The sequence below is a fragment of the Lissotriton helveticus genome, chromosome 8 (assembly GCF_964261635.1).
Source record: "Lissotriton helveticus chromosome 8, aLisHel1.1, whole genome shotgun sequence".
NCBI lineage: Eukaryota > Metazoa > Chordata > Amphibia > Caudata > Salamandridae > Lissotriton > Lissotriton helveticus.
This window is the reverse complement of record NC_136069.1, coordinates 1,183,450,894-1,183,464,676: the sequence shown is the minus strand read 5'-3', so window position 1 is coordinate 1,183,464,676 and position 13,783 is coordinate 1,183,450,894. Positions and strand designations below refer to the sequence as shown.

General features: G+C 48.0%; 1 protein-coding gene across 1 annotated transcript in view; it reads right to left on the bottom strand.

Moving 5' to 3' along the window:
• The window catches only part of PPEF1 (protein phosphatase with EF-hand domain 1), a 387,937-nt gene that overhangs the window by 219,489 nt on the left and 154,665 nt on the right, over positions 1-13,783 (bottom strand). Inside the window, exon 3 of the mRNA XM_078656153.1 lies at positions 12,725-12,785. Coding sequence (XP_078512279.1) covers positions 12,725-12,785 — 61 coding nt within the window. The remainder of the gene's footprint in view (positions 1-12,724; positions 12,786-13,783) is intronic.

The window sequence follows — 13,783 nt, the reverse complement described above, 5'->3', positions numbered from 1 at the left end:
GACGGACATTGTGATGTGGGAGGCGGGTTGGTGGCCGCACTGCTGATTTACAGTATACTGCTAGTGTGAATGTTGGTTTTCTCACCTTCGAAGGATTGTTTGTACTGCACGTGCCTTTAAATTTCACGGAAAGTTTTGTTATTTGGTTAATGTAAAAATCACGACCTAAGCCATATCGTATACCTGAAATGTTTGAACTATGGTACACCTGGTTTCTATTCGCCGCCGGACCCCTGGGTTGTCGGCCATGCGGCTGTGTTATCCTATTGACGATGCCTGAACTCTATTGCTGCTGCGGCCGGCCCGAGGGGTTGTAGGCCTTACGCTGTGTCATACTGGAATTGTACAATAAAGGTCTAAAAAAAAAGAAAAAGAAACAGCTTTAAAAGCATCCCATACACACCCAGTCCCTGCTGTGTTGCGATTTATAGAAAATAATTGCTCAACCCATATCTGCATACGTGTCACATAGCTGTCATCCAATAATAACTTAATATTGAATGAAAAACATTGCGGCTTGATTCCAGTCCTAGACATACAAAGATTCAACACTAATGGTCCATGGTCTGAGGACACCCATGGGTACACCTGTATTTTGGCTCCCAAAAGCAGAAGACCCAATACGAAAAAATAATCAAGCCTTACTAATTTCTTATGCAGATAGGAGTAAAATGAATTCCCTGGATCCATACCTCTCATCGTAGCCAGGTATCCACCAATCCACGATCCACCAATAGAGACTGTAGGGCCTTAAATACCCTTGGTTTCTTCCCTTTGTAGGGTTTACTATCATCTTGTAGCACACCAGGCTCAAGATGTATATTTAGGTCACCACATACAATTAATGGAGTGGGCCATAATGCCAGTTCCACATTTAACCCTTCAATTATGAGAGCTTCATCAAAATCAGAACTATATATGGAACATATCGTATAAATCTGACCTCCAACCTTACATTCCACTATAGCCCATCTCCCATGTTTGTCCGCCAAGGACCTTCCTGTCCCTTGTATATAATTATTCGCCAAAATTGCTACCCCCCATATAGCTGTGGATTATACCACTATCCCCATCTATCTTCATGTTCATATACTGTGTGCCTAAAACCATTGAATTTCATGTTTCTCTTAATCAAGCCATCATGGATTATTTTTACTACAACTCCCTCCACCCCCAGCCCCCACCCCCTACCAAACCCAACAACAGCCCTCCCCTTCTCACCCACACACGGTTCCAGCAGGAGCCGTGTCCCACCCCCACCCATCCCCAAACAAGAGGCTTGGAGACCTTGTGTCTCCAAGCCTCTGGCAAACGTTTTTTTAAAATATCACAAATTGAAAATATTTTGGATGCATCAGGGCCTAAAAAGAAAAGATTCAATCAATATGGGAGACTAGTACCTTATTATTGTTCATTAAAACCCACGCACATTTCTTTAATTAATAAATGTGCTTGGGAGCATGTTGATATTACAGATCTGATTCTTTAATTACTTACAGGTAATCTTTATTACTCCTTCTCTTCCTCGTCACAGCCCTAGCTCAGGGGGTCTACTATCTTCCATTCAGGCATGGAGGCAACCCTCATGACTGAAGGCCCGGGAGGATGAACACTGACTGCAGTGCTGTCTGGGAGTAGCTATGACTTCTAGCGCCTTGACACATCCGGGTAAATGTTCATGCTTTATATACATTTATAATATAACTTCTGATTTAGGTGCGACTTACTACTGGATTTCCTGAAGTGCAACACACTTCTTCATGCAAAAAAGAACGTTGTAATTGTGATACATTGATGTAAACTTTATAGCCCTATGAAACCTCACAATTCCGCATCGGTCGGATAGCTTTTTGAGCATTCTGTCATTTTGATCAGCTGTGAATCTCAATTAGTAAGGAGCTTTGCAGCAATGCATTATCAATACCAGCCTTTATCACATCCCCGTTGGTGCTGTGTATCTGTGTCTGCCTCTACTGCACTATAGTGACCGTGTCTTGGTCCCAGAGAACTGTGCACTTCTGGACTCCTTCTGTATTCTCAGTAGTAGCAAGTAAGGGTAAGGCAATAGCAACATGACTGCCTGCGGACAGAAAATTCACTGTTGCCACAAAGACATCTGAGCATGGTCAGAATCTGGTGGTGGTTAGTGCTGGCTCTCTGGGGGCCTGGGTGGCAGGTACCAAGGTGTGGTGTGCTGTATGTCTCAACATAGGTCTTTATTTACAGGTTAAACCAAGCAGGCTGCGATTGTATTGTGTTTTGTGTTAATATAGGCAATTCAGATATTCATGCATAGTTTGCACAGTATACCATGACAAACAGCATCATCATATGTCGCAGTTTGTCTTCGCTGATGATGAGCTTGATGTGTCATTGTACGTAAATTCTCTAGCTTGAAGAGTAAAATAAAACTTTTTTTTATCACTTTTATTGATTTAAACATGTATGCAGCATCACCACCAGTAGGCATGTTGAAAGTCTTGGTTACAATAGTTTTCTGCAAACCAGATAAGCTTGAATGAGTCACAAACAGTACTGACAATAACAACAGGTATGGATAAACGTGATCAATATAGTCAAATGCCACGCAACTGCACAGGAGTGCAGCAAAGCTAAACAAGGATTATACGTTCATGTGCACAATCAAACACAAGTAGAGGAGTACGGCAAGGAATTAACTAAAACTTTAAACGACAAGGAGGAGCTTCGTGCGCAACCAAGATGGTCGCGTGAGCACAGGGCTCCCGGACCTTCGCCACCTCCGCCGTTTATCCTGTATCCTATCCTGACTTAGAGGACGGGTTGTTAATGGCACAGCCCTGCTGATCATTTATTTGTTTCCAGATTTCGATTTGGACTCCGGGAGCCGAAGTTACGGGTTTCTGAACTTTGTTGGCCTGCTCCCTGGTGCCACCCCGGGCTCTGTTTCTCTGCCATCCGGACAGCAATCGAACAACAACGGATTGCCCGAGTCTCCCCGGTTCGGTCATCTACTTTCGGTTTCGTTTTTCGCCCTGCGACCTCTCCAACTCTGTCTGGACCGGCCCGTCTTGGTCGCCTTCCACCCAACCATGACTCAACAATTGCCGACCTGGCCTACTACGGCTCACTGAATGGTGTGAAGTGCCCACTTTCTTCTTTGAAACTGTGGCGGGCGCATCGAGTGTAGCCATTTTCACCAGGTCTCAGGCTACCCTCCGGGGCACGATATCTAAGATGGCCACCAAGCCCGAGGGCGAAAAGCGCAAGACCAAGCCGACTCTCCGTGGGAGTTCCGTACAGTCGAATGTCATGGAGAGATACACTCTCGCCAAAGGCTCTCCGGGGGGACCGACCAAATATCCGAATAATGCCGGAGAGGATTCCTCGACGGGTGATGACTTGTCGCTAAAAGACGTCATGGGCGCCATTGCTGGCATGAAGGCCACATTGGGTCAACAATATGAAGCCCTGGCCCACAAGCTGGACACGGTTGCTATCGATGTTACCCTGATCAGGGCAGATCTTGCGAAAACCAACGAGAAGGTCAAATCCCTCGATCTAAAGACATCCAGCCTCGTTACTGACGTCTCCGATTTACAGGCAGAAGTCGGCAACCTGCGATACTCCCATGACTATTTCTCTCGGCGCTTGGAAGACTTCGAAAGCCGTGCACGACGGAACAACGTCCGTCTGGTTGGTGTCCCGGAGAAATCAGGAGCCTCTTCGGTGGACCTGCTGGTAGAGGATCTTGTTCTGAATCACCTCGCGCCCAAAGGCCTCAGTAAGTTCTTTGCTGTAGAACGTGCACATAGGATGCCGGGAGGCCCGCCTAAGCAGGGAGCCACCCCACGTTCCATCATTGCTCGGATTTTCCACTTTCGGGACAGAGATGCGATCCTGCAAGCGTCGCGTCAGTCTGGTCCCATTGCTTTTGAAAACTCTACAGTCAGTTTCTACCCGGACTTCACTCAGCAGCAGCAGGTACAGAAACAGAGACTGGGATTCCAAGGGGTGAAAAGGAGGCTGAGAGACAGAGATATGAAATATACTATGCTTTTCCCGGCCCGGCTACGTGTGGTGTACAATGATCGAACATTTTTCTTCGACCATCCTGGGGCCGCAAGTGACTGGGGCAGGAACATTCTGAACACTTTGGACATTCCGGAGGAGCGGAGGGCGGCCCGGTGGAGCGGGAATAGGGAGCGACACCGGCTCCCGGTTCACCGTATTGACTTTCAGCTGTGGTTTGATGCTATGCAACTATTGCCAGCAACTGTTTTGTCTTTTCAGGGTGTGGGCGGGGGGTGGGTGAGTCTTCCTCCTCTAGGGTTCTTTTCGTAGATTAGTTATATGTTGGGGCGACAGGCACACTGCAAGTTGGGGTGGCTTTTGAGTCTTACGCAGGGGTGCAGGGTGGGGGGTAAGGTGTTTAGGGTCTTTTTGGGGGTCGGGGGGTCGCAGTTTTTGTTTTTTTGTTTTCTTCAAGGCATAGTATTGATGAGCTCCTGCTATATAGTGTTGCGTCTGGTGTGGAGTGGGGATGATGTTGGATTCTGGGATGGGGTAGGGGACTTAAATTGTTGTGTTGGAACGTCAACGGGTTGGAGGACAGGATAAAACGGGGAGTGGTGTTGCAAATGTTGCGACGTTTATCCCCTGATGTGGTGTTGCTTCAGGAGACGCACTTGATTGGCAATACGTGACACGCAATGAATAGGCGTGGGTATCGTCTCCTGGCACACTCCCGTTTCACTTCTGGCTCTAGGGGGGTGGGCATTCTGGTCCGGAACTCCCTCCCTCTTGCTGTTGACGACATCATCCTTGATGATAGGGGGCGGTACGCTGCCATTGTGGGGCGCTGGGAGGGGAGGGTTATCACCCTGCTCTACGTTTACGTTCCGCCTGGTCTGCAGACTACTACCTTTGCCGATCTGGGAAGAGTAATCCTGGGAGTCCCGGAGGGTCAGCTTGTAGTGGGCGGGGATTTTAACTCTGTAGTGTCGGGGATGTGCAATCGCTACCCTCCCCGGGAAACTGCAAGGTCTCAATCTTGGTTGGGGGACTTCATAGACACTCTGGGGCTCACTGATTGTTGGCGCCTGCTCCACCCTGGGCAGTTGCAATACACTTTCCACTCTGGGGCCCACGGCAGTCTCTCGAGACAGGATTATGTGTTGATGCCCTCCTCACAGGCCTCCTCTATAAGGGAGATAAAACACCTTGCTAGGGGTATATCGGATCACTCCCCATTGTGGTTGGTTGTAGACACGAAGCTAGGGACTGGGGGCCGAGTGGCTCCGATTAACCCCTGGTATCTCCGTGATCCTAAGGTGAGGGCAGAACTGATTAAAGCGCTTGATCATTACTTTGCTGAGAATGTGGGCTCCGTATCCTCCTCTGTTTCATTGTGGGAAGCGTACAAAACTGTGATTCGGGGCCAAGCCCTTTCCTTGATTAGCAATGTTAAGAGGGTTAAACAGGAGGAGATTGTTCGAATCGAGAATGAAATCACTGTCCTCGAGGGGGAGTTGGAATCCGAGGTCTCCCCGGATAGACTACACCTCCTGGGTCTTAAACAACTTGACTACAGAGCACTGGTTACTGATGCAGCGAAGGAAATGAGCAGGGAACAGCAGGGACGTCTGTATGATGTGGGTGGCAAAGCAGGGAAGTTGCTTGCTTGGCTGGATAAGAGGGAGTGCGCAAGTCGGGTGGTCCCTGTGATTGTGAATGTGAATGAAGTGAGTCTCACTGACCCCGCTGACATCGTGGAGTGTTTCGCGGACTATTTCCGGGATGTGTACTCCCCTGTGTCCGATAGACCCGAGCATGACTCCCAGTTGCTTCTGCGAGACATCTCACTGCCTTGTTTGTCGGACCCTGAAAGGGGGCTCCTCGAGGCGCCGCCCACAGTGGAGGAAGTAGCGATTGCCATCCGCTCGGTTCGCTCGGGGAAGGCCACGGGCCCCAATGGGCTCCCTATTGAGCTCTACAAGCTCCGTCCGGATACGATAGCTCCATATCTACGGTCGATGTTCATGGAATCGTTGGAGACGGGTTCCCTCCCTCCTGACCAAAGATTGGCTTCCATAGTTGTGATTCATAAGGATGGTAAGCCACGCGACCGCTGCACCTCCTTTAGGCCCATATCTCTGATCAAGGCTGAACCGAAGATCCTGGCTAAATTGCTGGCTAACCGCTTAGTAACTGTCATAGGCGATCTGGTTCACCCGGACCAATCCGGGTTTATCCCACACCGCAACACGGCACTGAATCTCCGGCGCCTGCATGGTGCCCTCGCGCGGGCGGGGACGCTGCGTGAACCGGCCATTTTGGCGTCTCTAGACGCCACTATGGCGTTTGATACGCTAGAGTGGCCATATCTTTGGGCGGTCCTCTCTAAATTTGGCTTCGGCCCGACCTTCATTAACTGGGTGAAACTGCTCTACACCGACCCCTTGACACAAGTGGTCGTAAACGGCCGTGTCTCCGCCCCATTTGCCCTCGGCAGAGGGACGCGCCAGGGCTGCCCTTTGTCTCCTCTTTTATTTGCCCTCGCTTTGGAACCACTGGCGGCCTGGTTGAGGTGGGAGCCATCTTTGAAAGGCATTAGATGGACCTCGGAATTTGAGGACCGGGTGTCTTTATATGCGGACGATATCCTGTTGTACCTCACGTCACCTCGGAAATTGTTGATCGTCCTCTTTGACGTCTTGACCTCTTTCCGTAAAAACTCTGGTCTTGTCATCAACTGGTCTAAGTCGTGCGTTTACGTTCTCTCGGGCGATGCTCCTCTCTTGCCCGGTGGCTGTCCTATTTCGGTTGTTCGGGAAGGTTTTAAGTATCTGGGGATCTTTATTACCTTGGACCCTGTACTTCGTTATGAACGCAATTTGCTGCCCCCGCTTCAGCGCCTTCGAGCTGATGTTATCGCGTGGGGTAGGCTCCCTCTTTCCCCCTTGGGATGAGCGGCGCTGTTCAAGATGATGTCGCTGCCCCGGTTCCTTTATGCGCTGCAAAACACTCTCGACACGGTGCCTGCTAGCTACTTTCGGGAGGTTGAAAGTCTACAGAGACAATTGATATGGGGGTCCGTTCCCGTATTGCCCTTGCGAAGATGACGCTCCCGTGGTATGACGGTGGCATCGCGCTTCCCGATATTCGCTGTTACTATTGGGCCTCTCAGCTGGGGGCGATTAACCATGGTACTTACGGTCCTTCGCCAAACCCGGCGTTTGAAATGGACAAGTGGCTGCTACCCGACGGAGACTATAACAGGGCTCTGTACACGAGATCTGTCTGCAAGGCTCTCACTGGCCCCACCATGAGAGCCGTACAGGTGTGGTATCGTGCAACGGCGGCTCTGGGCTGGGCTGGGCTGATAAACCGACTCGCGCGACTCCGCTTTACGCATCTGATAAGCTCGGGTCCCTCTGGAAGTCGAAGGGTTTTGATAAGTGGGATGTGATCGGTATCAGCAAGGTGAATGATGTGTGGACCAAGGGTAGGGTCAAGACGTTTGAGGAGCTGAAAGCTGAGTATGACTTGAATGATAGGGAGTTCTTTCGCTATGCGCAAATCCGGCATGCGGTGTTATCTGTCTTTCCCTTGGGCACAGATATTCCGGAGGCGTCCCCGCTGGAGGATCGGATTCTGGACGGGTACGTCCCGGACAGCACGATTTCGCTCATATACAAAAAGTTGATCAACAACAGGATTGACCTCCTCTGTCACCTTCGAGAGGTTTGGACCAGTGATGGTTTGGAACTTGACGATGAGGACTGGCAGGCTGCAATCTCTTCCCCGAAGGAAGTGGCGATCCCGGCGCGCCTTCGGTTTGTACAGCTCAAAATTCTTCATAGGGTGTATGTAACTGGTCCCCGTCTGGTGCGCATGGGATTCTCTGTGGATGGTCTGTGCAGGCGTGGCTGTGGTCTCGTGGGTACATTTCTCCATATCATTTGGGGATGTCCTGCAGTGACGCGCTACTGGACTCGGGTGCATGAGGTTATGAGTGAGGTCACGGGTGTGCAGTCAATGCCTGAGGCAAGGAGATGCTTGTTGAATGTTTGGGAGCCGAATGACTATGACGTGGCGCAGCTTCGATGGGTGACCCTGGGCAATATGATTGCTAAGAGAGACATAGCCCAATTATGGGGTGCTCAGAGGCCGCCGACGGTTCTGCTGTGGCAACAAAACATGGATTGGTGCATGTTTCGAGAGAAGACAGTATATGTTGCCCGTGGCACACCCCGTAAGTGGGGCAAGATCTGGAATCAATGGAACACATACCGTGGTGAGATATGTACCCCCTCCCACAGATTTGGAGACTGACCTGTCTTCCTCCCAACCTAATGTTTCCTCCACGATTAATTAGACATTTTGCTTGCTCCTGGTCTCTTCCCCCCTTCTCCATGTATGATTCTGCCGATTGGATTGCATGTGTACTCCCTCCCCCGACACCCAAGTGACACATCTGTAATGTACTGCATTGTGTTTTGTTTTCTTCTTTCTGTTTTGGTAAGTTTTGAATTCAATAAAAAGTTAAAAAAAAAAGGGCAAGAGCAGATATGTGCACTGTCTTGATGACACCCAACGGCCTAGAGCTAAGCTTTGATCCATGGCTTTTATTCTACAGAAACATCTTGTGCTTGAAAAGTGTTGGTTTGTAGAATCTGGTCACATTCTTGATGAAAGCATAATAGGATTCTTTTGATGGATCCCAGTAGATTGGGGAGGATAGTGTTTGGAAGTGCATAGTGTAAGAAACAGCCGAACTACATGTCATTGTAAAGGGAACTGATTAACTCTTAGTGCACATTTTGCTATGTTTTGCAAATATTTTAGTGTGCCAAGAAGCAGTTTATTGTTCCTCTGCTAAAGGCCTTGAATGTTATCCAAGTGTGTTCTGCTCTCATGTATTTGCAGTTGCTCCCTAATGACCATGTGCTATATGCTGTTACCTGTTTTTTCGAGCCGCATTGAGGTCTAGACTTTCTAGGTGCGATTGATTTACATTGCTGCTAATGAGAAGTTTTTATTCTGTCTTATTGATGTTTGGTAATCTACTTTTATTTATTAAAATTTTACACATTTGTTTTATAAAAAAAAAAAACTTTAAACGACATTAGACAGGTAGGAGAATGTAGTAGACACGTTGTGACAGTGAGACACAGTGTTGTTCGTGAGACATGAGATGGTAGGTCCGCAGGCTTGTTGCCTATGCTGTGTTGCTGGTCACAATACCTATGTGCTATATGAGAGAGGTGAGGGTATAATCTAAGGTATGACATAAGTTGTGCCAGTGTAGTTTCTAAAATGCCACACTGTGCACCCCGCCATCAAGACAGGTGAAAAGGACCCTCACACAGCCTCACGGTGTTGTTCTTAATTCCATTGGGTACCGTGGAGGGAAAGCATCCTCTATGATAGCCAGTTTGAAACTGGGGCACAGATCCTCCCATACTGTTGGCTATACGGCGCTTCCTGCCGCCTTTGGCCTCCTCCCTTGGAAGGGCTTGATCTCAGCTTACACTCGTTTTAGTGTGGTATGCCACCAGTCCATCGCAGAAGGAGGCGCATTGGCTCTCCTCTTCAATGTTATGGTTCTTTTGGTTAACAAGGAAGAAGACATCCAGTTTATTCTTTTTAGTACTTTTAAAGAGGCCCAGGCACAAACCTCTATATGCCTTGACTCACAAAACAAATCGTGTCTGCCTTACTATACAGCAGCTGCCTTCTCTCCATACCTTTTACAATCATTTTCCCACCTAGCGCAATTCCAGTAGAAAGGGGGGGGGGGGGCGGTCCGACCCAGGCTGCACCATTTTTGAGGCGGCCGCGGTCGCGCGGCACTGGAGGCCTTTATAATTTATTTAGGATTCTTGGGAACAACAAGGCAGAGTGTCCCAAATAAAATAAATTATTAAGGCGGCCGCAACGGGCCTCCAGTGCCGCGGCCGTCGCCCGCATTTGCACTGTGCCTACCTGCCTGCCTGCTGCAGTTAAAACTTAAAAGCAGGTCAGGAGTGTGTGCACTGTGCTAAGTCCCGCCGCCGTGTTAGTGACGTGACGTCCTCGTCCGTCCTCCGGCTCCGACCGTTGTGGTTGTTGCCCTCCCCCCCACCCCAGCCTCGCTCAGAGTCCTCCAGGGCCATCAATAAGTAGTAGCGTGCGCGGCGCGCGCCAGTGCTACCAATGACGGCCCTGTATGGACATTTTTGGCCAGTCCTCGCCTCCCGATCACGTAGCAGAGACGCGTTACGCGCTCACCGCTACGCTCTCGTCCTGTGACTCATGTGGAGGAGTCAATTCTGGCCTGGGGGCGCCGGCGAGCAGTGCTTTACACTTGCAGGCTCAGTCACTGCAGGTGCAGGCAGCTAAGCTTTCAGACTCAGCCTGGACTAATTCATTGAAGAGGTGAGAGAGTCAGAGAATCATGAATCAGTAAATAATTTTCGTTCATCGGCAAGGCAAGCTCATTCCCATTCCATTTCCCATAAAATCATTGCCCTTCCGGCCGAGGCTGCCATGCCATGCGCAGCGAACCAGACACCAGTGGTTATTTTTTTTAAATATTAGTACCGGGGCTCTCATCAGAAGGAAGCTTCCTCTAGCCCATTTCTCATGTTAGTGCCACCTAAAATAGAATAACACATTGAAAGTGAGGAGAGGATTTGAAATAACGGTCAGAACTGCCGACTTCGAAGTGGATGTTCAAGTCTTGGCGTCAGCTCAACAGGGCCCTCTCTTTCTAATGCATTTGACAGCACATGTTTGTATTTGGTCGTTTTCTTTTCCTGAATGAATATATCCCCTTGTATGCCATCAGGCCCCGGGGCTTTGCCGCATACTATGGCATCTATGGATGTGCTAATACCTCTTAGATCAAACACATCTATGGACGCGCTAATACCTCTTAGATCAAACACATCCGTCTGCCCTAAAGGTGAAAATAGAATAGGGGTTCCTGTGTGGTGGTCTGGGTTTTGTCATTATTCAGGTATTTGAAGTGATTAGTCCAGGCAAGCGGTGTAATATGATTGGTTAGTTGACATCTAATAGGTTTGCACCCCCAAGTAACCAATGCCCCAAACGTACTCCATTCTTTGCTTGACCAAGTTTCTACGAGGCCCAGACAACTCTCCTAATCCTAGTCTCTTTTTGCTTTACACTGTGCTTTCCTGTAAACCTTTCTCACAGCAATTATTGGGCCCTGGTCTTTAGATCTTATTGCTAGGGTCAGCTGTTTTCTGTGCGTCCTACACTCCTTATTGAGCCATAAGTTAAGGTTTTGTGCTTTATTTTAAGTAGATGTAGCGAGCACTTAGCACTAGAAAGTATGAAGCAATGTGCTAAAAAAAGTGTGTATGGATGCTTGTTACTTTCTCTATATCACCCCCCCCCGCCACCGCTAGAATGCCATCTAAATTATCTAAGGTTGCTTGTAAATCGTGGTGGATGTGAGATAAAGTGTCATTTGTAGCGCAAGATGGCGCAACTTTAGGCGTTCCATGTTATTGGATAATACAATGTCCTTTGTAATGCGAGATGGGTAAGAGTCAGGTGGCTGCTTTCCAAACAATGCAAACATAATAAGACATAAGAGATTGTGGTCACTCTCGTCTTTTCCTGATTACCATATCATTGACATTTTGCCGCAGTGTCAGGTCAACCAGGACATATACGATGCGACTATTGCCATTTTGTCTGCTGTAAGTCGGGCAACCTCCTTTGTCAGACTTAGCCCTGCCATTGACCGGCCTTAGCCCCAATTCTAATGTTAGACTTTTCAATAAAGTGCTATTTTAGCCTCAACATTATCTTACTGGGCAAAACACTTAATCTCCGTCCTCATGCATAAATGTCCTTAAATGGTGCTCAAGAAAAGCGCTGGTGCTCAAATTAAGCAATTACCAAAGTTGCTATATTTTCAGTGCAATAATTAATTAGCTGTTTTTGAAAGGTAAAGAATCACAGGATTCGACACTGTTAAGTTGGTTTTGGGTCCCCAGAGCACATCCCTTTTGTGCAGGTCCCCACTGCTTTAATTGGGGGACTATGATGTATGGTAATTTAATGTCAGCTGTAGATGATGGATCCCTGAACAGTGTCATGTATGTGCATGTTTGCATTGTGCTGAGGGGTAGTTGTTCACACAGCTCTCTGATGGATGTCACATGTGGTTTTTCTGAGTCCCCAGATAGATCATTCAGTCTGTGTGTTCTCTTTTGTACTACCAGTCACCGGTGTATTCAACTGTGTAGCCTTTGACCGTGTCATGTTTGTGCATGTAACTTGCATGATCGAGGTAACTATTAGCAGCAATACTATGTGTCTCTACGACATCTTTCAAGTGCTCACCGTCCTTTTTCCCCAGCACCCCGCCACCCCTCCAAATCCCCCCCCGAGCGGCAATCTGAGGGATAGCCCCGGGCGCCACAAGCTCTAGCTATGCCTCTACCAGTAGAGAGCAGGGGGGGGAGAAACACATTTTTCTCTCCCATGATTGTGAGCCTCTTCTTAGATTCGAAGAAAAACATGGTTTAATCATGGTTATTTTTACATTTTCAGTTTTGCGGCGACATTTGCACTCTCCAAAGCAGTAATATTCCAATCTCCCACATCCATGTTTCTAGCAAACATAGTAAAACGATATAACCTTAAATATTTTTTGTAGAAAGCTGTGAGCAGAGATTTATATTAACAAAAATCAAATGTATGAGCTGCCTGGTGACCATACCTGGGCCAGAGCCGTTGAGATGAGTGACGTGATCCAGCATGAACGTAAAAAAGTTGGACAGCTGAAAGAAAGGCAATTTGGAAATGTTAATCAGAGTACTGAAAAATAAAAACATTTAATTTTAAAAAGTCAACTTAAAGGACTTGTTTTGGAATAGTTTTGTGGAGAGAAGCAAGTGTATCTGCGGCCCCAAAAGGATGAATGGATATAGCACTTGCTAAAATGTAACATTCGCTCCTTTTCCCCCCGGAGAAACAGTGCTTAATTTGAGGTGGTGATTTCCGTCGCTCAGCACCAGAGCTTATTTGTAAGCACCGGCTCTAGTGACAGCAGGTTGCGCCTGGTGCAACTTTCCTTTTTAGCTCCACCGTCCATGACCTCCTTCTCCATGAATTCCCTCACTACCACTCTCCAACAGTGCACCTCATCTCTCCATAGTCTTTGAAATAATTTTTTGTTTATATAGTGCTACTCATAATTTCCTCACTCAGTTTGGTGATCTGCACGGTATCATTTTTTGCAGCAGGACCATTAACCCTCCGCGCTACTTTATGATCAGCCAAAACCGCCACTAGACAAAATTCTGATCTCACACCAGAAGGAAGGCTAATCACTTGACTAATCTTGAAATTTTTATTGTTGCCTGAAAACTGTAGGACGCACAAGGAAGTTCATGTGCTTTTAACCCCTTCGACGCGGATGACAAAGCCAGCTCGTCATGGGTGTTACCAGCGCTACGCGCATGACGAGCTGGCTTTGTCACAAACTGCGCGTTTTTTAAATTTCAGCGCACAGCGGGAAAACCCGCTAGCGCGCATGCGGTTAAACCAAATAGTTATTTTTAAACAGTGCGCCACCCCAAAGTCAGCCCCAGGCGCAGCTATACCAGTCGTGCCGCTCTAAAGTTGGCCCTGAGTGACAGTTCACGACATGGTGGCGCTGCTTGTCAAATTCTGGGATGAGCACAACAGCGTTTAATGAGTCAATATACATTAAAAATTAATGGCACATGCTGCTCACACCATTATTATAGCTTTGTGTTGCCTGGTGTAGTCTGAA